The 26,989-nt window shown below is 38.2% G+C and overlaps 2 protein-coding genes and 1 pseudogene across 2 annotated transcripts; 1 reads left to right on the top strand and 2 right to left on the bottom strand.

Moving 5' to 3' along the window:
- Positions 1 to 8,119, top strand: part of LOC120293910 — an 11,135-nt pseudogene extending 3,016 nt beyond the window's left edge.
- A 4,227-nt stretch (positions 8,120 to 12,346) lies between these two features.
- On the bottom strand, positions 12,347 to 14,570 carry LOC120293300 (receptor-like protein 51). Its single transcript, XM_039312383.1, is given in 5 exon segments — positions 12,347 to 13,424; positions 13,427 to 13,636; positions 13,639 to 14,088; positions 14,091 to 14,363; positions 14,462 to 14,570. Coding segments are annotated over 5 exon segments (1,329 nt in total). The 3' UTR covers positions 12,347 to 13,137.
- Positions 14,571 to 22,344: 7,774 nt separating this feature from the next.
- Positions 22,345 to 26,989, bottom strand: LOC104445024 (WD repeat-containing protein 53). Its single transcript, XM_039312232.1, is given in 12 exon segments — positions 22,345 to 22,814; positions 22,910 to 23,072; positions 23,147 to 23,264; positions 23,267 to 23,449; positions 24,129 to 24,206; positions 25,058 to 25,100; positions 25,310 to 25,366; positions 25,593 to 25,649; positions 26,087 to 26,143; positions 26,321 to 26,382; positions 26,604 to 26,700; positions 26,850 to 26,989. Coding segments are annotated over 12 exon segments (1,110 nt in total). The 5' UTR covers positions 26,955 to 26,989; the 3' UTR covers positions 22,345 to 22,724.

Below are 26,989 nucleotides of genomic sequence, written 5' to 3'. Positions count from 1 at the left end.
TGTGGTTTTGATTAGCTTTGGGTGCAGCTGTTAAAAATTAGGAACCTAACATGCCAAGAAAGGAGAGAACTTGTTTTCAAGAAATTGATATGTGAGTTGCTGTACAACAATTTTTATATAAAATGACAATTTGTGTATGGCTAATCCATCGGTGACCACCGGGCTCATTAGGGATAGAGATCATAGCCATCCTAAAATTTTCATCATTAACCTGATAGATATGCTGCGACAAAACTTGAGTCTCACTACAAGCACATTGATCGTCATTAGTGCTTCTCTTTGGTGAGTTGATTGTATGCAAGATTAGATTGTAGAAATGAGATATTTAGCATCGGCTATTTGTCTTAATCATGGATGGCTCTACAATTTATGTATAATGACCTGCACGACAAATCCGAGTTAGCTCCACAAGGTCTAGTGTAGTAATAAAATAAACCATACCAAAGATAACGGACCTATTGAAATTGTTAGAGAATAAATAATTATGTTGTTTTCTCGCGTATTAATATAAAATTCGAAGTCGTATATGATAGACGGTTGCAAAACAAGTTCCAATATAAACGGGGTTAGCCTTAGAACCATACCAGAAAAATAAGGTGAGTCGAATACGGGGGTCCAATGTAAAAACGAGTGGTACAAGATCAAAAAATGGGAACCGATTATAATAAGGTCGATATAGGGTCCAGGTGCCGGAACCTACCCGATCACCACTATTGACCGCACTCATGACATAAGTACCCGTTTATGTAAAGCCCCTTTAAGAAGAACTCAAGGCCACATGAAAAATTTATAGCAAATCCATGTTAGTTTTCATTATGTTCCTTTAGCATAAAAATTAGAGATTAAAATTTGAATTTCAATTTTTTTCTTTGCGATTTAGAGTTTACAATTCTAAGTTTGTAGTCTCAAAATTTAGTGGGGCCAAAAGTCCACAAAAATAATAGGGTAAAAATATACACCGTGCATCAAGAATTTGTTGATAAATAGCAATATAAGTAAATAAATAAATAAATAAAAAATTGTGGGGTCGACTTACCCCAACACATAGAATGGCGCTCCGTTCCGTGCTGGTAATTTTGTCGGTCAGGGTTGTCCTTTGAGGTTGTCTCAGGTGACCACAAATTACGGTACGGTGTAAAAAATTCTAATCTTTTCAGTATACTACGCAAATCAATGTTGCCTAACTGAGAGAATATTGGAAATTCTTATGAAGGGAGCTAACATTAACTTTATAATAGTTTGTTTGTGATAATATGTTATTATTAATTAAATAAAATATATGTGAAGATGCTTGATAGCCCGAACTCGATAATGTGAAACAAATTATATTGGGCTTAGCACACTGTTCGGTAACACAAAATTTGGGTGGTTAGTATAAGGTAGTATTTTAATAGTTACTTGTGGAGCACTCTTTCACTTCTTGTTCTCAACACTTGTCGTTATCCATAAAACTGTCTGAGGGAGGAGAAGCAGACGAAAACCTAATCCCAAATGCTCGTGTGGTATCATCCTCACTGGTCGATTCAAATATGTTAATTGGCAAATCAAGGGTGTGATTTTGATGTTTCATCAAAACGGATGACGAAGTACCTTTAGGATCTGGGATAGGTCAATGTAAATCAACGAAGGTTGCGACGGTGTTTTGTTAATTTTAGACAATAAATAACAAGGAATTTAAAGTGCGCTGAAAACAATTGTTACCAACTATTTGAATGGCAGAAAAGTAAAGATATAAATAAATTTGCAAAAGAGTGTTGATTTATGTGATTGATTTAGGGCATCTACAAATGATACACTGTGAGTATTGTAACCCATAATTGATGGCTACTAAGAAATTTTACATGATCTACATGGCTCCCACTGATTAGCAGCAACCACCCACAAATTATTATATCCAAGATTGTCAACTTCACTACTCGACAATTATATCGACTTTACTATTCAACATTTACATTGACCGCTAATACTCTATTGCTCAATGGTTTCTATCGACCAAACTATCAACTACAACACTTGGACTTTTTTTTTTTTTTTGGTGTCAACAGTGTGTATATATTTTAAATTCTATGTACGGAACTAGATTGTTGAATTTTTTTACACCAATTTCTTGTTCTATTTCAATATTTACATATTGTACTACGTTTAAGAGAGAAAAAATGTCCTCTTTAATATGTATGAAATAGAACAGAAACTAGCACAATTTACAAAATGGCCAAGAAAGAAAGTTGATGCGAAGGTGATCAGTGAAGAGGTTTCCATTGTGCTAGTATGGAGCTAGCCGGGGACTTATCTTTCTTACATGCCCTTTCTTCTTTTCTTTTTTCTTGCTAGAACTTCTTATATGTCATCTTGAGTTTTTTCGTTCACAAAAACTGAAGGCCAATCAAATCACTACTGATACATAGGCCACTAAACATGGTAACTCAGCGAAACACGTGGAATCTTGTTTATAAAAAGAAAAGAAAAAATCATGCACTTAGTTAAATGAAGAAGCCATGAATGTTCATGTCAGGGAGGACCTGAAGTCGATGGGATATCAAGAAACTCACCAACTTTGATAAATGATAAACTCAACCGAGGACCGGGGGACCATCTCTGCTTGTTTCAAATCTCGAAGCCCCCCAGTTCCCAACCTGCACCATTAAAAATTACACCGTCTAAAGCTTTCCTGGTCTTACGTTCCTGATTGAAGTATTCTAAACATAAAATTTTAAAAAAGAAAACTTCACGTCTTCCGACCATCTGCCTTCATTTTTCTCTTGCTCTTTCCTTCGAATAATTTGTCTTGTCTCCGACTTGTTTTAGCTTCTCGAGAAGTAATAGGTTACAAGAGGGTGCTGTCATCTGTCGTGTGTACAGGCTACCCTGCTTTAAAGGAACAAATAGAAGAAAAATTGAGGAGAAACTAGGGAGAAGAGAAGAACGAGAAGAAAGTAGAGCTCTTTTGTACTGTCAGAAGATCTCGGGAGCTCCTTTCATTGGGTCGAAACCCACAAAAGACCCATAAAGTCGCTCATTGAGTGTAAAGTTCTCAAGAGGAGAAACAAAAGGAAGGAAGAACAATCTTGTTTGGTTTGCTCTTCTTCCATGGAAGTGGAACTGGTTCTTTCTTGTTCTTTCTTCTTGCTCTGGTTGTTAGAGGCTCTGATGACAGTGTTCTCTCTCCAAAGGGTGTCAACTATGAAGGTCGTCTTCTCAAGAAAAAATGTTTCCTTAGCGTTATCTTGTGTTTTCAGGGATTGAATGAGTTTGGATTTGCATTTTTCTTTTTCCTTTAACTCAAAGATGTTTGTGAATGTGCTTTTGTGCAATTTTTACATGTTTTAGTGGCTGCGTTGATGTCGGTGAAGAGCAAAATGATGGACCAGCAGCACGTTTTGGAAGGTTGGGACATTAATTCTGTGGATCCGTGCACCTGGAACATGGTTGCTTGCTCTGCTGATGGCTTTGTCAATTCTCTGTAAGTAATGCCCCTCATATCATCTTCCTAGACTTTCCTTTTTGTTTTTAATCTCTTTAACATCGTTTGAATTCATAGTTTTGCTGATTTTGTCTGCTATTTTTCAGCGTAATGGGCAGCGTTGGACTATCAGGAATGCTTTCACCGAGCATTGAAACTTGAGTCACTTGAGGACATTGTAAGCTTTTCAGCATCCTCCACCTTTTGTTTCACTTGTTTTAGATTATCTGCTTTTTCTGCAGAGAGAAATGCTGTTTTTTAAAAAAGTTTACTTTATTTTATTGTTAGGTGATGGCTTGATCGTTTAAAACTGAGCATTTTATCTGTGATTCAAGTAGCTTGTGTCTTTAGTGTTTGTGCAAGTCATTGACTAGTTGGAGGTGTCAAGCAGGACATCAATTACATCAATCTCAGTTTCATATCTTCTGTACATTGCTAGTGGATAAGTTGATCTTCATGCCATCATAGTACAATGCAATAAGTCTACTAGCATTTTTGCAATTAACTCTAGTGTTGCCTGTATGTATAGAAGATTGGCACTTGATGATGTGTTGATATCACTTGCTAAATTCAATCTTTTTTTGCTAGATGTGGACGGAAGATATTACCATTTGATTCTGTAGTGACTCACTAATCTTGGGTGTTAATTGACATGATCCGAATAGCTTTAGAAAGAGCCATTTCATTATCACAAGTGTTTTTTACGGATTTCAGGCATCAAGTTTCAATTGTAGATTCTAAGTTTTTGTCTTTATCGAAGATTATTGCAGAACAATCAACTATCTGGTCCAATCCCAGCTGAGATAGGAAAGCTTTCGGAACTTCAGACTCTTGATCTTTCAGGAAACCAATTTTCCGGGGACATCCCAAGTTCACTAGGATTCCTATTTCATCTGACTTATTTGTGAGTATTGCTTTGCTGATACCGTTTTTTCCTTCTCCTCTATTATTTGCATTGTACCTGTCAATGTCGGGCCCTCTAAACCTTCTCCATATTAAGTTGTTTAGGCGGCTGAGTAGAAACAAGTTAACAGGGCAGATACCTAGCGCGGTGGCAAATCTCTCAGATCTTTCATTCTTGTATGTGTTCCGTTCCACTCTATTGGTTTCTCATCAAGTTAAGTCTTTTATATCTGTGATTACACTTATAAATCGAATTAAGCAGGGATTTATCTTTCAATAATCTTAGTGGTCCAACTCCAAAAATACTTGCAAAGGGCTACAGGTGAGCACCATCTAACAACATATCTTATTATCAAGCTGCATGCTTCTTTTCTTGTCAGTGCATGATATATTTATGAGCTGTGATTTTCTCTATCTGACAAATGAGTTAAGATGTATCAACTAAATTTGACAGAAAACAAAGAAAATGTTGGTTATCCATGGACACTTCTTTTCTTGGGGTCAAGTGTAGTGAAGTAAGAGCAAATCATAGGATGTACATATTAATCATATGGAAATTGTATGATGCATCTGTCTATTAGAGTGCTACAAGAATTTTTACAATGTTCATTTAACTACATCTTGATGTCCCAACTCCTGTTTTTGTTTGTCAAATAAGGTGTTGACTGGCCTAGACTTCAAACTCTTGCTATGCTTTACCATCATATGATCAAATAAATTTCAAGATACATGTGCTGGTCTGTACATTTAACACTTCATGGTATTTCTCGTAGTGTTTCAGGAAACAGCTTCCTCTGCACTTCAAAAAGCTTGCACAGGCCTCTGGAAACCAATGAACGGTAATGCAGTCAGTCAACTTCTTTGTATAATAAATATTCACAAGAATGCAAGCGAGTTCATATACTATTTTGGAGTAGGAACAGCTGCAGCATCTTCACCTCAGAGGCAGACGGTCATAACAGATGGGTTCTTTCAGTAGCCACCGGTATCAGTTGTACGTTAGAAGTGGTTTTGGTTATGTTGCTCATTTGCTGGGTACATTGGTACAGATCACGTTTTCTCTTCGGCTCATATGGTACTTCCTAGACACAGTTCTGGGTTTTGCTTTCATCTTACATAATCCTTCTTTCTAATGACTTGGGAGCCTTTTCCATCATGTGAATTCACAGTACAGCAGGATTATGAATTTGAGATAGGCCAATTGAAGAGGTTCACTTTCCGTGAGTTGCAAACAGCAACTGGAAACTTTTAGCCCCAAAACATCCTCGGTCAAGGTGGATATGGAGTAGTCTATAAAGGATGTCTTCTCAATGGTACATTGGTGGCAGTCAAACGGCTGAAGGACCCAAACTATACTGGTGAAGTGCAGTTCCAAACTGAAGTCGAGATGATTGGCCTAGCTGTGCACCGAAACCTCTTAAGACTCTATGGCTTTTGTTTGACGCCAGAAGAGAGAATGCTTGTCTATCCTTACATGCCAAATGGAAGTGTGGCTGACCGATTGAGAGGTTTGATTCCCCTTTTTTGTAAGCTTGCCCCTCTGCTTGCCAATTGTCACGTTCTTGATCCTTTCTTCGTCTTCATTTGTTCTTTTGAAATCAGGAGATTAGATGCTGGACAGTTGCTCATGGCAATTGATTGTACTTGCGTATTTTATCTTTGCAAAAATTGGTAATCAATGTTAATGTCTCACCTTCAAATTATGTAGACTCAATCACAGGAAACTTGCTCATCACAAGCTTTTACTGTTGAATTGTTACACGGAAATTTACTTACCTTTTAATCATCTGTGCTTAGACTCCCCTAAGCCCTATTACGACTATGTGATGGGATTTTCATCTTCTCATGAGATACCAGTTTCATCACTTGTGGCATTAACCCTGAATAATTTATCTGGAAGAAACTCATTCTGATATTTTGAGATGGGAAGGTGTATAGATATGATGCTACAGTAATTGAAGCAAATGTGCATCTTTATCGATAGATTGAGGACTTCAGAGTCACTCAACAAATTTAAGTATTGCAGAATATTATACGGAGCAGACTTCTTGTGTGTCAAATAAATAATTCTTTTATCTTTGAACAATAGCTTACTCTGGCGTTTCCTCTCATGACCCATGAGCTTTTGGATTCATCTTATATTTTGCCCTTCCCAGTCTCATTTGTAAAACAGAGCATGATAGTCTTATTATCTTACTCTGACATTCTTGAGTGCCTTAAATCTCTCCTACAGAGACTTCTCGTGAAAGGCCATCTTTGGACTGGAAGAGAAGAATGTGTATCGCCCTTGGCACTGCGCGTGGACTTCTGTATTTGCATGAACAATGCAATCCTAGAATAATTCACCGGGATGTGAAGGCAGCGAACATCCTTCTTGATGAAAGTTTTGAAGCCATAGTTGGTGATTTTGGTCTAGCTAAATTGCTAGATAGGAGGGAGTCTCATGTGACTACTGCAGTACGTGGTACCGTGGGACACATCGCCCCAGAGTATCTCTCAACCGGACAGTCCTCGGAGAAAACCGATGTCTTTGGATTTGGGATACTGCTTTTGGAACTCATAACTGGGCAAAAGGCACTAGATGCTGGAAATGGTCAGGTTCAGAAAGGAATGATTCTTGACTGGGTTAGTACTTACTAATACTGAGCAAAGGAATGTCAAGTTATGGTCTATTTCTATAGTTAGTGAATGATACGAACAATTTTCTCTCATGCATCATTCGTTTATCATTTTCTGTTTAGGGCATAAATTTGTTGGACCGTATATGCTCAATGCATCTTTGTTTGAGCCTGATTGTTGTGGTTAAATATTCTGACTCAGTACATTAAGTTGATTGAATGAACAAATGGACCTCTTCCCTTAATCCATATCTGAGGCTTACTTTTTTCTTTAATGAATGAAGAACTTTTCAAATCTTTTCTTTTTTTATATGAGCGCACATTGTTGATTATTTCCCATTTTCTCTTCGAATTTGTTGTCTGGCCTTAACATCATCAGAAGAGCTTGGAGCAGTGATGTATTGTGATCAATGAACGTAATATATCATTTTCTCTATGCATTATAGAAGGTTTTCTGTGGCTTATACTGTTTGGACTGATTATGATTGTTCTGATTACAGTCTGCTTTAGGAATACAGAGTTTGATCAATTTTGCTTGTACCCTAAGTAACATGCTGAATATCATATCCAATTTGCCAGGTGCGAACCTTGCATGAAGAAAAGAGGCTTGAAGTCCTTGTAGATAGGGATCTGAGAGGGTGTTTCGACGCGCTGGAGCTAGAGAGGCGGCAGAACTGGCCCTGCAGTGTACTCAGTCGAATCCAAGCCTTCGGCCGAAGATGTCTGCTGCTTTGAATATCCTAGATGGTCTCGGACAAGTGGAAAACATGGAGGATTCACATGGTGGGAACACCAACCTAGGAGAAAACAGAGAATGTAGTTTCTCTAGGAACTACAGCGACATCCACGACGAGTCATCTTTCATAATTGAAGCCATGGAGCTCTCTGGACCCAGATGATGAGGTTTTTTTGCTCAGCGCCTGCACCAGATGCTACTGTATATAATATGAACATCCGATATCTGAACTTACAACATATCAGAAAGGATTTTCGGGAGCGAGTCTTCGAGAGGTTCAGCACGCGGCTTGCCAAAGAATTTTGTCCTATGGACTTACCCTAATATTCCAAATAGATGATGATCATATCAGATCTAATACACAGAAGAACATATGTATGCTTTTCTTTTCCTGACTAATCCACCGTTTTTTATTGACAGGAATCAGGATATTTTAGCCCTCAGTTGCATCCAAACGTGGTCATTTCCCGTAGTTTAGGTGCTGATTCGATACTAGATAACTTTCCCATTCGAATGTTCGGTCCATGATAGCTTGTAATCAGCAAGAGAAAGTCCATGCCACGGTCTAGTTAAGCTATGTTGCCAGTACTGCATTAGGGGATCGCGATAATACATTACTTTCTCGTGACCTTACTCGAGACGTAATCCAACGTTAAGCCGTCAGCCCTTCAGGAGATGCCGAGTCTTAGTCAATTCATCAATTTGCTTAACCGATTGATCCATGTTAGGGCTTTTCTAGTTGCTTCAGGTTGAAGGATTTCTAGTTTTGGCCTACAGAGATTATAAGTGGTACTTTTTTCCTCAAAATGTTAATTCAGGAAGCAATACCCAGCCATATATATGGTTTTCAGATGTCACGTAAAATGATATTATGCGAAGGGAAATTGAAATAAATGGTCATTGAAATTTGGTTTAATTTGCAATGTCGTTTATAAATTTTATAGTGGTTAAATGTGTTTTTTAAACTTTGATCCAATGTGCAATGTTATCCTGAAACTTTTAATTTATGTCTTTGAACTTTGGTTCAATGTCCAATGCGGTCTCTGAACTTTAAAATATTAATAAAAATATACTGATAATTGATGGATCATATTAAACAAATTAAAAGTTTATAAATAATATTGTATATTTGATCAAAATTCAGATATCAAATAGCACAAATTAAATGTTCAGAATGACATACAAATTATTTGCGCTATTGTCCTCATAGGAGTGTGATATTAATATTATTTGGGGATAGAATCTGATTTAGGCCCACTAATTATACTACTCTTTCAATTCGACCCTTCAGCTTCTTTTCGTCCAATTTCGAAACCTCTAATTGGCTTGATATTCGCAATCGAAAAAGTGCCACCCGTTTTGTCGCCTTCGTTTTATTACCATTTTTGGCTCCTTCTAGGCACCTATTTCTCTTTTTCTTTTCAATTTGGTCCAAGTTTTGGTTTGGCTCAGTGCGTTGTGCCCTTCATTATCTCATAAACATTCTTGTGGTGCAAAAGGAAAGACATAATCATTTACCAACTTTCTCCTATTTTTGCACTTTTCATGTTCCATTTTTAGAAGCTAAAATTCATATCCAAAGGTTAGGGATAAAAATAGTATAATCGCCAAAACTTTCGCGAGTCATTCATTTGAATGTCGTAATTGTTTTTTATTTTTATTTTTCATTTGACTTTGGTTGGCAATTTGTGTGGTCGGAAAATTTGACGCATTAATTTAATATAATCTGTCTAATATAGCTTGCTAACAAAATCAAGTCAGCGAAACAGCATAAAAGCAATGTTGTTCGACTCATTTATCTATCCAAAATTGACAAATGGGTGCTAAATTAAAAGTGTCAAAACCCCAACCCCAATTTTTCAATTGGGGAAAGCGGGAGAGTTTTTTTTTTTTGTGGTCGAAGAGATAGTTTTATTTATGGAGTCATAACATTACAGCCAGAGTTTGCAAAATTACCACAAAAACTAACATTACATCCACTTGCAATAGCGTCAGCCGCTACAAGGTCTTGCAGGATAAAAGGAGTGAAGATGTTCCAATTGCAGGCTAGGTCAGATCGGCCATGGGCTTTTGCGGCCCAGTCCGCAGCTACGTTGGCCTCCCTTCTGCAGAACTAGAGTTGCACGGTAGGGTAAACAGCCAAGCAACGTTTCACACCATTTCTCTGTCTTCTTCTCCGGCTGAGCTCGGAGGAGAAAACGCTCCAAGGATTAGGGTTTCTTTTTTAACATCAATTTGGCGAATTTTTTTCTAAAAAAGCTATGTCATAATATAATTCAATTTAAAAAGCTATAAAGGATGAAATGTCGGGTTAGCACTTAACATAACAGTTTTTCGTCGATATGGTACTCAAGTCATAAAAGAGAAAGGTTACAACATTCAGGTGAGTAATATACGAAAATTACAGCATTTATGATGTTTTTATCCCTGAAAAGTCACAAAAAATAAAAAGAATTGGAGCTCATGTCTTGAGAGTTAGGAGTGAGCAAAAGGAATTGCCAGATTGGATCAATTGGGCTTTCCCAAGTGCCGGTTTAGTTCTTGGTTTCATAAAAATTGAAACCTATGATTTTCAGTCCGGTTTCTAATTCTAGGTGTCGAATTGCCCACTCGGATTGGCCAGACACAATTAATTATTATTATTATTATTTTTTTAATTTCTTAAAAATCTTTTAAAGAAACTCTAATCCTAATTCACAATTACGCTTGCTCTTTCCCTGTTCCCTCTCACGCTCACTCTTTTCCTCTCTACTCACGCCTCTTTCATAATCACAAACCTAATTTCTCTTTGCCTCTCAGGCTTCTCTCCCTCGACCGTTACTCACGACTCATGTCTCTCTCAGTCACTTTCTCGCTCGACTCTCGCCTCCCTCTCTTGCTCGATTTTTTGCATCTCATCAAAGTCATATCCAATGCTCTAATTTTTTTTTTCTTTTTCGGTACAAAATACAAGTTATAGGCCAACTAGAATGTGAAGTTGGGTGATTTGTAGTTTAGGATTTTGCTTACAATGGTGGGAGTGTTTATGGTTTGCAAAACTCCCGAAACAAGAAGACGTTATCTGTTCCATTAGATCACCTGGGAATCGAACCGATTGATCCAGTCTTAGGACCAGGTAGTCAGGTTCCTCATTCCAAAAAATAAGAAATCATTTCCTTTGTTCCGGTTCTTGATTCCTGGATAGGAATTGGATTGCTCGGGAATCAATCACCCCAGTTGGGACTCAATATCCCGAGATGGTAAACTATCAAATATGGTACGCTGTTGTCATGATCAATTTATAGACTTTAATGGAAAAATTAGTTTTCCTGCTTCACATCAAATCACTAGACACGTTCCGAGCATGTTGTTAGGGCAGAGTGGACCGCGTTCCCCTACATTTGACCAATTCGAATAAGTTAACGCAATTTTTCTCCGACAAAGAGGAGTGGCGCCAACTAGGCATGAAATTAAAAATATAGTTAGGTGATCTTGGAGATTTCTTTAAAATATGTGAGCTTGTTGTCACCGCCATATCTCTCTAGTGGCTAACAAAATAATCACTTTCAATGCTCTAAATTCAGCAAATATTTACCCATCATCACTGTAAGGAGGAAGGCAAGAAAATAATATTGAAAATCAACATATCACGATGCATTCAATGACCACTTCCATACTTTTACTTTGCAAAACATTTTGTACCCGCGACCATAGACGCCCTCGAGCCCCCACCTCTACCACAGTTGTAGTCACCAGATGCTGCGATGGCTCGTGACCTCGGCCGGAGGTCGTGGGCCGACATGGTCGACAACGATTGAGGTGGTCCATGGCTTGAGAGGAGGTCGGCTGATCAAGAGAGATCTCCGAGCAATTTTTTATAGAGGGAGGAAGGCAAGGGCCTCGAGGTTGGCATCGGGCCATGGCCGGCCAGGTAGCTGCCGGACATGGCGGCCAGCGGGAGACACCGGCGTCATCTGAGGGGGGCGGCAGTAGCGACTTTGTAAATGCCGATTTTGAAAACAAAGACAACAATAACTGATCTGAAGGTGCAAAGTGGTACTTGGAATCGAAGCTCAAGGTGCAAAGCTGCATAGTCAAAAGTAAGAGCCAAAAAGATTTCCGACCCGTTAGCAGAATGTAAGATCAAGTCCTCGCCTGGACTCCTGTACAGATCTATGCACATCTTGGTGCAACATTTGCAAGAGAAAATAATACCGAATACGTATGGCCGCAACGATGGATCGAGACGAAGTGTAGTCATTCGACACCGCAGGATCGAGATCAAAGGGCGAGCGATCGGCATTGCTATCAGCTACGGCTACCGCTCTTCCTCAAGCCGATTGCAAATTCTCAACCTCGTACGAACTTCCTTTTAAACTCTTTGCCAAGGCTAGTTGGATCGATGAACCAGTGCTACTCACCAACTTCCATCGCGCGAGAACTCGCACATACAGTACCCACGCACGTTGAAATACAGTAAGAGGCAGAGAGCAACGAGTAAAAAACAAGCTACCAAAGCGATCTTTCTCAACCCGAATCAGCTCAAGATCAATCACATTGCGCAGGAAGACATCGAGAGCTTGTTAGATACGAAATCGATTGCTTCTTGCTCGGCAAATAAGGAAAACTATGTAGTCACTGAGACGCTCATTAGGGAACAATAATGAGATACATTGGTGTCGTACAAGCCTCTAAATTCTACTAATCAGAGCAATGCTTACAACAAATGAAACTAGCTACTTTTTCCTACATCTTGAATAGGATGTTTTGTCACTGTGTCAATGAAATGCTAATTAGGGGAACATAAGAAAGTACATTGGTGTCATAGACGCCTCTGATCCTACTAATCCAAGCAATGTTTTCAAATGCAACAAGCTACTTTTAACTCCTTGAATAGGATGTTTGGTCACCATCTCAAAGACACAAACTTATGTTTGGATCTCTTGCATCATCTTTTTTTTTCTGAGAAAGACTAAAAGCCCGGCTCTCGAAATTTCCAGGGGGAAAAGCTCGAAAGCTACGGCGCTCTCCTCATGCATTCATCCACACTTAATCGAGCTTCCAATTTCATATCTAATCTAGTTTACCCAAATGAACAGAGGACTAGCAATTAAATCTTGCAACTTTCAAGCTCAAACGGTGATAGCATTTTCAACATTGCATATACATGCAAAACAACCACCTTTATGAGTTATATATAACACACAATAACCCAAAGCAACATGGGAAATAATTAATGAAAAAATTAACTCCTCTGCAATTCAATTCTCTCTCGCCAATCTTGTGTTATCCCCCCTCTCTGCCATTGAACCCTCTTCTTCTCGAGCACCCTTTTGTATATGACGAATCAAACAATTAAAATCAACACTAACTTGCCAAATTTCTCCCCCATCTACTTCTATAATTTCCTAATTTAGCCGCAATGAGTTCTGGTATATGCATCATTTACAGCATCTAGATAGGAGAACCAGGAACACAATAAGGAACACGATGGAGGAAAGCGCGATCGCAAAACCGAGAACGACCTTATTCGGCCCGTGATGGTGGCCACTCTTGCCGGAATCGCTGCTGTCACTGTCGCTGTAGTCCGATGTGCCGCTGTCGTCCGCTGACGAATCCCCCTTTGCGGGCGGAGGCGACAGCGGGAGCCCGTGCTTGTCGCAAGGCGCGATCCCGAGCTTCACTTTCGACGACATGACGGTGTGGTTGTAGCACAGGTTGCTGTTCTCCCAATCTTGAAGACCACTAGTTTCTTGATAAACGACTCATTGAAAGGCATGATCCCATGGAAGTTGTTCTTCTCAAGATTCAAGTACTTGAGGCTTTTCATCTCGGTGAAGAACTTGGGGATGGTCCCGTTGAGCTGGTTCGAGCTCAGATCGACGTGGATGAGGCCCGGGATTGCCGACATCGACTCCGGGACGCTGCCGGAGATCGAATGGACCCCAAAGACAGGTTCTTGAGCGAGATCAGGTTGCCGATCTCGGTGGGTATCACTCCGGCGAGCGCATTGGAGGAGAGATTCAGCAATTGGAGGTTTTCCAGGAAGGTAATGGAGGAGGGTATGGGTCCCTTGAGCTGATTACCGGACAGATCGATGTGGGTGATGTTGAGGTCCCAGTGGCGGGGGAGATAGCCGGTGAAGTTGGCGCGGGAGATGGTGAGGGACCGGAGGTTCTTGATGTTGCCGAGGATGACGTAGAGGCCGGAGGCGTTGACGGGGACGTCGGAGACGGAGAGGTCGGTGAGGTTCCTGAGGCGGGAGAGCCAGACGCCGGTGAGGTGGCGGAGGCTGTGGACGCAGGAGAAGGAGCGGAGGGAGGCGGCGAGCTCGGCGGGGAGGCGGACGGGGGCGACGGGGCAGTTGAGGAAGGCGAGGGACTGGAGGGGGTGGACAGGGACTTGAGGGCGGTGAAGGAGAGGGCGACGTCGTCCGGGGAGCAGTTGGCGAGGCGGAGGGAGGTCAGGTGGCGGAAGGGCTTGCCGGCGTCGCAGGCGGTGGCGGCGGCGGCGGCGGCGGACAGCGGGGAGCAGGGGTCCTTGGGGATGGGGATGTTGAGGGACTGGAGGGCTTGGAGCTGCTTCGGGTCGAGGCCGGAGGAGGAGGAGGAAGGGGCGGAGGGGGTGGTCGGGGGTTGATGGGGCGGCGGGGAGGCGGAGGGCGAGGTGGCGGCGGCGGGGCGGCGGCGGCGGCGGGCGGAGAGGTGGTGGGGGAGAGGCTGTGGTTGCGGGTGGGGGAGGGGGCGGCGGTGGGGGAAATGGCGTGTGGTGGAGAGACGGAGGAGTTGGCGGCGGCGGCGGGCGCGGCGGCGGCGGTGGCGGAGAGGAGGAGGAGGAGGAGGAGGAATGTGGCCGGAGTTGACGGTGGTTCCATGGTGAGCTAGAGAGAGAGAGCTTGGTTTAGTGAGAGAGTGAGGACTGAAGTGAGAAGTGAGGACTTGAGGAGAGAGAGAGAAGGGAGCAAAATGACAGTTGGAACTTTGCAGGACAGGTATGTCCCTAGTTGTTGGGCTCCAAATGACTAAAGTACCCCTGGGCATGATTACCCATCCACTGCCACGGTAACTATATGATGAAAGGATCTAAGGGTCATTATCGAGGAGTTCTGACCAAACAAGTCAAACTAATAAGGACCAGTTAAAAACTTCACTTGACATTCTAGCTATAATTGCTTCTCAAAAGTTTGATGAAAAAGGAAAAAAAACTTTTCATGATGAAGAATTCATTTTTCTAAATTTAAGCATGCATATAATTTTAAGATCATTTTCAACAAATCGCGTGAAATGTCCTAATCATTAATTCATGGATAATTTTTTTATTCAAACAAATGCATCCCTAATAAGCAACCATTAGGGAAAAAAAAGCACATAAAATTTTTTACGACATGAAATCAATGCTTATACTGTTTTTTTCCTTACCTAATGTGAACTTATATTGAAAAAGGCAAAGAGATTATTCGGTATGAAAGCTACCATAAGATTAAAAAGTTCACTTATTATACAAATGGATACTTGTTATGTGACCAATCAATACATTATTACAAATATCACAATAATTGAATGAATTGATTTTTAAATTTAACATCAAAAACTAATGTTGATCAAATTTAGTTTCGATCTCGATGGTAATGTTGAATTAGAAATTAGAACTTTGATATAAGAGTGTGTTTGTTTCGTTGAAAACTTCATACTAAAAAAAATTCTTGAGAATAATTATCAAAGAAAATTGTTAGTTTTAATTTATTCGGTGGTTTAAAAAAAGAAGTTGTTCTCCTTCGATTTAAGCTTGCCACTTTTCAGCCTATGGAAATTTTTTTTCATAATTCATTTAATTTCCATCATTTAAACACCGAAAAGTCGAAAATAAGTTTCAAAACAATTTTCCTTTAAAGAAACATATCCTAAATTATGAAAAGTCTGGGAGGAAGCAATTGGATCAAACTAGGTTTTTCATGCCTCTAATGATCTTTAATATAACTTAAATGGATTTAGGATTTCGAGTTATGAGATAGATTTATGATTCTATTGACAAAATCTTTTTTTAGTTTGGGACGAATTTAGGACAAGAATTAACTAATGTAACATTTTACATCTTAAAATGCTACAACGATTATAATTTAATAGCTTGAAGAATAATCAAGATTTACCATGAATGATTTGGACCTCATAAAGTTCAATGCGTCCCCATTTTTCTTCCTTCGGTACTTAAATTAATACATTCATTATCATTTATAAATGAGCAATCCTATCATTTAACTAGATTATAATTGACTTTTACATTCTACAATCATCGACTTTTTCTCTAATAATCTTATATCATGTATTATATTTTTTGTCGGTCATTGCTAACTGTAATGTTGAAACATTCAATGTTAGATAATTAGAAAGACAAGGGTCAAATTGGAATTCAACAGACGACAAGCCCAGAATAAAAAAAAAAACAAAAAACAAAAGTGGTACTAAATAAATAATCCAGTCCATCAACGTAGACAGTTGTCCTTTTTCTTATGTACATAAAAAGCGTCCCATGTTAACTTTTTCTAATTGGTTTGGCCAAAAAAAAAAAAAAAAACACTTTATTGTATTTCTCGGACATCCTTGACTTTATATAGATTGTTTGGAACTAAACACGGCAATAATTTTTTTTCAAAAAACCGTTTAGTGTTCTTATGCACATTAAATCATTTTATAATAATAAGATCGCAAGGAAAACTTTCAGAACACCAAAAAAACAATTAGATAAATAAATTCGCACATAAGAAAATGAAAAATGTTAGTTCCATTTTTTAAACATTTCCCGGAAAAAAACTTGGGTAACTTAGTTAATTTTATAAAATAGGGTTAATATCATTAATAAATTGAAAGTTGTAATCCCACGACATATGAATTTAAAAAAAATTATTTCACCAAAAATTCAAACTAGTATCGTGCAACCTATTTGTCACGGATTAATTTTTATCTCAAATCAAAAACTCGCATGTCATTATACATTAATGTTAAACTAATTTTCATATCACAAAAAAAACTTAACCTAACCCAAATCTACCATCCCTAGGCATCGCTTCCAATATCTTTTAAAAATATGTGTTGCAAGAAGTTCGACTTCAAGAATAAACAAATTTGACATGGAAAATCCACAGTGTTGACACATTCAAATGAGGGTTGATATGTGTCCGAGTGTCGGTTTTTGGATTTTTTTTTTTTTCGTGAGGCGAAAATCGATTTGAAGAAAAACACATTAGGAAGGTATTGGTTCGAAATTTTTTGCGAGACGAAAATTATTCAGTGGCCAATATTTTCATGAGATACCGGTTTGTGATTTTCAAGTGTATTAACTGTATAAAGTATTTTGTTAATTATTATTCACATAATATTAATAAAAACCAGATGAAATGTTTTCTTTTTAGCTCAAGCTGGACGTGCGTGGTTTCCAGCTAATTTCCACGCAACCTTTTTTTGGGTGCGGCCAACTTATGAGCTATGATGATGGCCTCATCATTCTCCGTAACATGGTCTATTTCCAAGGGAAAATGAACAGAAAAACTCACTCCCACGCGCTCGAGCACCGAAATTTGGAAACTCGCTACGAGACAATGGAAACTCACCGAATCGGACGGCTGTGGAACCGCAAGATCAAGCGCGTGCAGGCGAAGCTCCTGCAGCGCGTGTGATTTAAAATTCATTTCTGGTAGGAAAATTGAATTTTTGATAATTCCAATATATATTTTTATATACATGACAATTTTTTTGAAAAGTCTGAAACCGAAAATCGAATAAATTGCTTGCACGACACAGATCCTTCAGCTTTTCCCTCTCCCTACGTTTCCTGAGCCTCCTTTTTTGTTTTTTGTTTGAGGCATAGAAGACAAAAAATTCATTAAATAATAAAAAAAGGGGAAGGTATCATAATTTCTGAAAGAAATAAAGTAATTTCCCCTTTTTATTATTACTGTTCTCATCGCCACTTTTTCTTTTTGGGTTATTTAACAAGGGACTTCCCATTTTTAGGGCTTCTTCCGTTTGACTTCTCCAACTTCATATATTAATGCAAAAGAGCAAGTATAATTATTACGGTGGTTGATGAAGATTGCTTAGTTGCTTTCCTAATTCGTGCTACCAACTCTTGTAGGTATTAACTCAATGCGTGGTGGCCCGATTGATTACTACCATAAATATTTCGAATTTATCGTCTGGAAGTTATTCCCTCACTATTACTATAGTGTGATAATTCCATTTCTTGTTTGTACGTCAATTTGCAAAGTGAATATTATGAGATCAAAGTTCCGTATATTTAATGAAAAATGAATGATTTGAAAATTACTTTTCAAAAAGTGATTGATTGTGCAGCTTGGAATTATTAGTCAAACAAATTTTTTTTCATTATCAACAATTGTTCATGTCTAAACATATTCATAGACGATACAAGTATTTTCTGTTCATTTATTTTGTAAAAGCAACACGGCGATCGCTTTTAGGGAAAATATTTTCTAAATTATTTGTTTTCCTATGAAAAGATGCATTTTAAAAAAGTAATTTGCATGCATGATGCTCCTTTTCGTACATAACATTTATAGTTAGAGAACGACAGGAGTTTCCTCTTCATGTTCTGTTCGAGTGTTGCTATCAAAAGAGACGGTTGGAAAATCACACTCTATTGTATTGGAGGAGCTTCCAAAAATTTCTTTTAATATTCGGTAGAAAATGGGGAAATAAAAGGTATAATCTTGTTCATCCAAATTCAAAATTGAACAATATGATAGTCATGTTTTCATTCCATACATTATCTAATAATATTTCATGGTTTTTTCTTTTTTAAATATCTTCATTGATTTTTTGAGTAAACAAGTGTTAAAGACAATTTCTCGCTCGCTTTTGCGTGTATAATTACCTAAAATTCTTCATGTTTTTCTAGAGGGACAATACCATTAAAAGTCCCGAACTAACTCAAAAATAATTTTCGTCTTGCAAAAGATCGGAACTTATACCCATGATCCAAATTTATTTTCCACTAACAATCCATTCAATGTTCCGATAAAGTTAATACATGTCAAAAAAGCTTGTGGATGACCCAATATTATTATCCATAGGCATTCCATTCAATATCCTGATAAAGTTTATATATGTCTAAGAAAAGTCATGAATTTTCCATGTTGAATCTGTTATTTTTCACATTAGATCTGACTTATAATCATTTGTCATATGTGTCGACGCATATGTATTTTCAACAAAATGTTGGATGGAACATTAATAACAGATAGGTTTAGATTCAGGGTATAATGTCTTGGGTTTTCTTGTGAAGTGAGAATTAATTTAATATAATCATGTCATCGGGACTATTTCAATATTTTTAATGGTACTACCCCTTTTCTCTAGAAAATTCAAAGTTCTTCAAGGTTAGCATATATTTTTGGTCAACGCAAAATTATAAGAAGTTTTCTTTCCCCAAAAAGGTCATGTTTCTCAAACTTCGAAAATACATCCATCCAATGGACCAATACCAATACCTCAAAAGAAGAGACTTCTTATTGATCTCCTATTCAAAAGTTGCTTCACGATAAGATCGTCTCACTTCAATGGAAATGATCATGTTCTGAACAAGAAGATTTGCCTAGAACCCGACCTATGTGGCACCATCAAATTGGACCAATTAGACCCAAAAATCAATGCAAATCAAAAGTGTCTAGGAGGGATTGATGTTTACAACGTTTTGATTATGTCCTCAGATTGCTCCAATCCAACAGAAGCCCTCCAGCAACAACTCCATTCTCTGTGTGCAGATCACTCTGCACGCGTGTGATTTTAAAATCATTTCTGAAAGGAAAATTGAATTTTTGACAATTCCAATATATATTTATATATATACATGGCAATCTTTTGAAAAGTCTGAAACCGAAAATCGAATAAATTGCTTGCACGATACAGATCCTTCAGCTTTTCCCTCTCCCTACGTTTCCCGAGCCTCTTTTTTTTTTTTTTTTTTTTTTTGTATGAGACATAGAAGACAAAAATTCATTAAATAATAAAAGAGGAAAAAAGGGAAAGTATCATAATTTCTGAAAGAAATAAAGTAATTTCTCTTTTATTATTACTGTTCTCATCGCCATTTTTCTTTTTTGGGTTATTTAACAAGGGACTTCCCATTTTTAGGGCTTCTTCCGTTTGTCTTCTCAACTCCATATATGAATGCAAAAGGGCAAGCATAATTATTACGGAGGTTGATGAAGATTTACTTAGTTGCTTTCCTAATTTGTGCTACCAACTCTTGTAGGTACTAACTCAATGCATGGTGGCTCGATTGATTACAATCATAAATATTTCAAATTCATCATAGGGAAGTTTTTTTTTTTTTTTTTTTTTGGATAATCCGCCGGGCCCACCTTTCGCTTACGTTAATTGGCAACCCACGGCCTATGCAGTGCACCTCAAACCAAGTATCAATATCTCGGGGGAGGCTAGCATAAGATCCCAACACCATAGCTCCCACTTAAGACGTGTTAGCCATTGTGGAGTTTTAATCTTGGGACCTCTGTGGTGAAATGCTTAAATTTCAACCAACTCAACTGCCCACCGATGGGTTATTATAGGGAAGTTATTCCCTCACTATTACTATAATATGATGATTCCATTTCTTGGTTCGAATGTCAGTTTGTAAAGTGAATATCATGAGATTAAGGTTCCATATGTTTTATAAAAATGAATAATTTGAAAAATATATATTTTTTAAATGATTGATTGTGCAGTTTGGAATTATTAGTCGAAGAAAATTTTTCATCAACAACTATTTATATCTAAACATATTTATAGACGATATAAGTATTTTCCATTCATTTATTTTTTAAAAGCAACAGCCGTGATCGTTTTTAAGGAAAATATTTCTTAAATTATTCATTTTCTTATGAAAATGATGCATTTAAAAAGGTAATTTGTGTGTACGGTCCTCCTTTTCGTACGTAACATTTATAGTTAGAGAACGACGGGAGTTTCCTCTTCACGTTCTGCTCGAATGTTGCTGTCAAAAGAGTCGGTTGGAAAATCACACTCTACTGTATAGGAGGAGCTTCCAAAAATTTCTTTTAATATTCGGTAGAAAACAGGGAAAAAAGGAGGGATAATATTGTTCATCAAAATTCAAAATTGAACAATATGATAGTCATGTTTTCATTCCATACCTTATCTAATAATATTTCATGTTTTTTTTTTAATTTATAAATATCTTCATTGATTTTTTGAGTAAACAAGTGTTAAACACAATTTCTCGCTCACTTTTGTGTGTATAATTACCTAAAATTCTTCGTGTTTTTCTAGAGGGACAATACCATTAAAAGTCCCAAATTAATACCTCATGACATATTTAGTCAGAAATAATTTTCGTCAAGCAAAAGATCCAAACTTATACCCATAATCTGAACTTATTTTCCACTAACAATCCTTTCAATATTCCGATAAAGTTTATACGTGTCAAAAAAAGCTAGTAGATAACCCAAATTTATTATCCATTGGCATTCCATTCAATATCCTGATAAAGTTTATATGTGTCTAAAAAGAGTCATAGACTTTTAGATCTATCTTACAGTCATTTGTCATATGTGTTTTTTTTTTTTGGTTTGAATTTGTCATATGTGTTAACACATGTATTTTCAACAAAATGTTGGATAAAACATTAATGAGTCATTTGTCATATGTGTTAACACACATGTATTTTCAACAAAATGTTGGATGGAACATTAATGAGGGGTACCGGCTTGGGTTCTCTCGTGAAGTGAGAATTAATTTAACATAATCATGTCATCGGGTACTATTTCAATATTTTTAATGGTACTACCCGTTTTCTCTAAAAGAAGAAAATTCAAAGTTATTTAAGGCTAGCATATATTTTTTGGTAAACACAAAATTATAAGAGGTTTCCTTTCCCCAAAAAAGTCATGTTTCTCAAACTTCGAAAATACATCCATCCAATACCGAGACCTCAAAAGAAGAGATTTCTTATTGATCTCCTATTCAAAAGTTGCTTCACAGTAAGATCGTCTCACTAAGATGGAAATGACCATGTTCTGAACAAGAAGATTTGCGTAGAACCCAACCTTTGTGGTACCATCAAATTGGACCAATTAGACCGAAAAATCAATGCAAATCAAAAGCGTCTAGGAGGGATTGATGTTTACAACGTTTTGATTATGTCCTAAGATTGCTCCAATCCTACCAACAGAAACCCTCCAGCAACAACTCCATTCTCTGTGTGCAGATCACTCTGCATACCCAAGCTGCGATCACCGAAGACAACCCATGTATCTACTGGCTCCATCGATGACAAACGCCAGCTCTAATTGACAAGATGTCGTTCTTAGGAGAGCAACAAAGCCGATTTTCTCATAAGTTCATCCCTACCCACCAGCCACAACCGCCTCCGGGGTTGGATTTTCCTATTTAAATTCCAACCTTACATGCTGGTCGGACAATGCCCGCACCAGAGGCATCGTGTGGAATCGCGGTCCTTCATCAATTATTTGCTTCAAATTGCGAAAAAGAATTTCCTAACAAAAGCTATATATGATCATGAAGGTTGAGATCGATCACATTGACAAGATATTGTAATAGTATAAATTTCGCTCGACATGCCAGATTTGTGCTGATGCAAAATGAAAGTAGAGATGACATGGATTTGATCTCAGCCATTCTTTTTATCAATATAAAAACCGATGAACTCTGGTGGATAAATTACCGTGTAAAGCACAACGTTCGCCATGACTATATCAATTTTCAACTTTAAGAAAGGTCAGTACGCTATATTACCCCAGGGCATTCTTGAAGCTTCGCTTGGTGGAGACTCAGCAGCCCTCCTGCTGTAGGATGCAGCAGCCGCATCGCTGAGTAGTAATGGCAGTTCACCTGAGGGCAAGTCCCCAGCTGGTCTCGCCTTAAATTCCAAGCATACGACAATCGTGAACACAAAAAGCCCCAACAGCTCATCGAGAGTGTCCTCCATCATGTGGCAGAGAAGCTCCTGCTTTCCACAGCTTTGGGCTGCACAACTAGGAAACACTATAGACTTTGACCACTTTGGTTGTGTCGCAGACAACGAGGTTCTCAGTTGCAGCAGGAGTTGTGCACAGCCAATTCACCTGCACATGTGAAGCGCTGTGATTTAGAATGACTGAAGGACGTAAACATGTGCATCAAAGAGATTATGAAGGTAGATGCAGCAGGAATAACTTACTTTTCTGCTGAGATCGATGTTCAGATGTAAGAGATCACGATGATCACTTTGGCTGCCACTTTGGTCCATATCAATGTACTTGAACAGATTCCACAACTTGATGGATTTATCATTTCCCCCCGAGATTATGAACTTCCCCCGCTCACCAAACATCGAAAATGCCCTGAAAATATATTCCTGCTATTCAATATGCATATATTTAACTTCTGGTGTAGCTAAATTAGGTCAGCCACTTACACACAAGAAACAGCAGCAGTATGACCGCCCACAGTGTAATCCAAGTGTAATCTCCCCCGAGTATCTGTATTTTCTGCATCACTTGATTGGGAGTGAGATCCTTCCGGGTTTAACAGAATTTTGTCCTACTAGCAGCAAGTTCCGATCCAATGTTCATTACATCGATGCCACCATCACCCCGTGCCACAACACAGATTTTGCCCAACTTGTCCAGGATATCAACATCTGGAACAGCTATTGAGTGAACAAAAGCAGGATTGAAGCATTGCCCTGTGCTACTGCCACTTTTCATTTCAGATGACCCTGCAGTAAAGAAAATGAAATAGGACTCTTATTTTAGACCTTTCAAACTACAACAACACTAGATGGACTCCAAAAATAGAAATGGTGCTGCTGTACTGTAAAACAAGTAGCTGAAGTTGTACTACAGTACTTTGCCAAGAAAAAGAGATTCTACAGGAAAAGAATTATGAGAAGTTGTTATAATAATTGAGAGCAGATCAAGTTCTCTAGCTCTGGAAATCCAATACAGAAACTATCAATCCAACATGCAAAAGAGAGTTGTTCAACTGACTAAGAAAAATCTCATTAAGTGAAAAAGAATAAAAAGAGATGATGCATGATGAGCCTGTCTAGGTGTAACTTTAGCTCACATTCTGGGGAAATTGACATGGTCAAATCAACTCATGATGAAGAATGTCACTATAGCACAAAAATAGAGCAAACTCAAAATTCCAGTTCCGTGACATCAGCTCGAGAGAGAGTTCCAGACAGCCTACTCAAATGTGCAAAGTCATAAAAGAAATATCTTGAGACACTATGAATTGGCCACCACTCCCCTTTATGTAAGTCGAAACCCATCTGAAAGGAGGGTTGCTAATGGTTTGAGTAGCAAGCCCTACAAATTGATCACAATCTGATCAACCTAATTTAAAGATACTTATCCATGGATATACTGTAAATGATCACCATAAAAACTTACCTAAGTCTACAACTTTGAAAGGTCTCCCTTTGGAGAAGTCCCACATCACTAGCTTTGAATCAAGGCCTCCAGTGACGACTGTAAGAAAAATAAACAAAAAAACAGATTGATGTATAGATATCATTGGAAAAAGAAGTCAAAATGTGAGTTTGTCAAGTTGAGAAAAACATTAATTAGCAACCCTTATTACATCATTGCAGACTTTGAAACTTCTAAAGGATTCTTAAATTGCATTTCTATAAGTTCTCTAGCTTTAGGTTGTACTTCATAATGGAACCACATATAATGTCAGTAGGTAAAGTATTGCTTAAACAGCTTGTACTTAGAATTTCGCAGAAAAGTAGTTTGAATAAACATCAACTCATTGTGCTGCATAGTCCATAGTCCCAGAGTAAAACATGAACCAGTCAATATGAACAGCTTCCAAGGATTGAATGATCTAAATCCAGTTCACAACTAATCAGGAATTGATTTTTTGTTTATTGTCAACTAAAGTATGATTAACAAAGTAAAGAAAATCCTAAAGTATCTGCAGGAGCATCCTGATTGTATCAATGAAAGCAAGGACAATTAAGGACTTCAAGACAAAGATGTGGAAGAAGTTTCACATTTAAGCAAATTAAGTGTACCAGAATCTCCAGTTTAAGATCATTACTTAAATATGAAAACAATGCGAAGCAAAAAAAAGTCCAAGATCACAAATTTCTATTTTTTTTCGGGAAGTTTAATGTCCATGATGACCGATTTCTTCATTAGCATGACTCCAAAATCTTTCAAATTCTACCACCCAATATCATATCACAGACCTATCGAATAAGTGTCAGGATTGTACATTAAATTTTTTGCAACCTTAGCATTGGTAGCTTATGGCCAGTTTAAAAAAAGAAAAAAAAAATAGCCTTGGTAGCAATCTACAAGGGTGATAGTACCTTCCCAAGGTTTCCAAGGGAGAAACTGCACGCTGCTACAAATCTACACTCTAGAGTCAAGGACCAGCAATTCTTACTAGAGATTGGAATTAAATTATCAGCAAATGCAACACAAAAACCAAAATAAATTCAAACAGGGCAATGAAAGGCTATTGAGCTGCAAATGCTACAAATCTATTTTCCAACTCATTGTATTCCATATTCAGCATATACGACTGAAATGATATGCTAAAAGAAAACTGAGAAGGATACACTTGAATGGCCATTTCTTAGTGTTTTGTAAAGACATTGTTGACGAATGTCAATAATCTGATGCACAAAAAAAAAGGAATAAGTTAAAATGCAGCAAAAGTAGCATGATCACAGCATGATCAAGAATTTACTGCATTCTGTAGGGACATAGGCTCTTATAAACCAAAGTCATCGGTACGCTATGCATTAAAATGTGAAATGACAGATACCATATCTTATGTATCGAGAGAACTTCATGCAAAAACTCAACCATAATGGACACAGTCTTATCAAACATTTGTACCTTTATCTCGCCACCATCATCTGCTGCAGCAAGGAATGACTTTGAGCTGCATACAATCTGCTCAAGGCAACACACACCTGTGTTATTTTAAAAGGTGTAGCACAGAATACCCATTTAAGAGGAGCAAACAACATGCTATAAGAATCAGAAGATGTCTATTATGAAGAGTCAAAGATCAAACTTCAGCCATCACAAGCAAAATTGCAAGTAAAGTTTCAAATGTATATTAGCTGAAGCACAACAGTCGAAAATCATAGAATATCTTCTTTTAATTAATTGGATTCTCTTAAAAAATTTGGGAAGTTAAATCATCCTTAATTCTCACACTGAAAAAATGAACTGTATTGATTTGTAAAGAAGCAATAAACGATTTTGATGGCCTAAAGCATGAGAAACATAATGAAATGCATTTAGACAGATCAATATAACTAAATAGGGCCCATTATGCACCAACATAAGGTCAATTAAGATCAAGAAAGACTGCAACTATCTACCTGGTTTATTTCTTCTTTGTTGTAATCATAACACTCCAATGGTGTCCATGAGGTACCCTTAAACGTGAACGGAGGAGCCGATTGTTAGTAACAGTGATGCAGTAATAGGGGTTCAAAAGATACTATAATACATTCACAATTCAGACACACATCTAGAATCAGGTCACAAGGAAGTGAATAACATACGAAATGAGAAAAAGAATCTGGGCAAACATCGAAATTATCATTGCTTACCAGACGAACATCGAAGCACTTGACTTCCTTTCCAGACGAAACATATATGGTATCCTCCTTACCTATCAAAACTCAAAATTTAAAATCACAACGAAATCAGCTAACACTGGAGATTGCTAGTTCAAGCATACCTACATGTACAACCGCAGGCACCATATCAACTTCAAACAGCACAATCCCACATACCAGAAACGACCCTTTTAGGTCGGAAACAAAGGGAGAGACAATTTCCAAGCAGAAGACCACAAGCAGCTAAAATCAACACGAGGGGAAGGAAACTGACCAGGCTTGAAACACAGGGACGATACGGGTTCCTTCCCAATCTCCATGACGAGCTGGACGTCCTTGCAACGCATGTCGAACCAGCAAACGCAACCATCCTGTCAAAACACCCAATTTTTTATCAGAATAACAACAGCAACAAGAAGGCCATCCGACACGAACAACAACAACAAGAAGTCCGTCCATCACTGCTCGAATCGTAGACAATCTAAAGCCAAGGGACGAAGAGGGACGAAACGTATATTACTTCGCCGGCAGTGGCGACGAGGCCGGGGCGGTCGCAGGAGGCGATGCAGCACGTCGCCGTCGCTCTGTGGCCCCTCAGCCGTCTCGGCTCCGCCGGTGAGCTCATGGCTTCTTCTCCTTCTTCTTCACAACACTGGCCGA

The sequence above is a fragment of the Eucalyptus grandis genome, chromosome 5 (assembly GCF_016545825.1).
Source record: "Eucalyptus grandis isolate ANBG69807.140 chromosome 5, ASM1654582v1, whole genome shotgun sequence".
Lineage (NCBI taxonomy): Eukaryota > Viridiplantae > Streptophyta > Magnoliopsida > Myrtales > Myrtaceae > Eucalyptus > Eucalyptus grandis.
The sequence above is the reverse complement of the archived record's forward strand: the minus strand, read 5'-3'. Positions and strand labels throughout refer to the sequence as shown.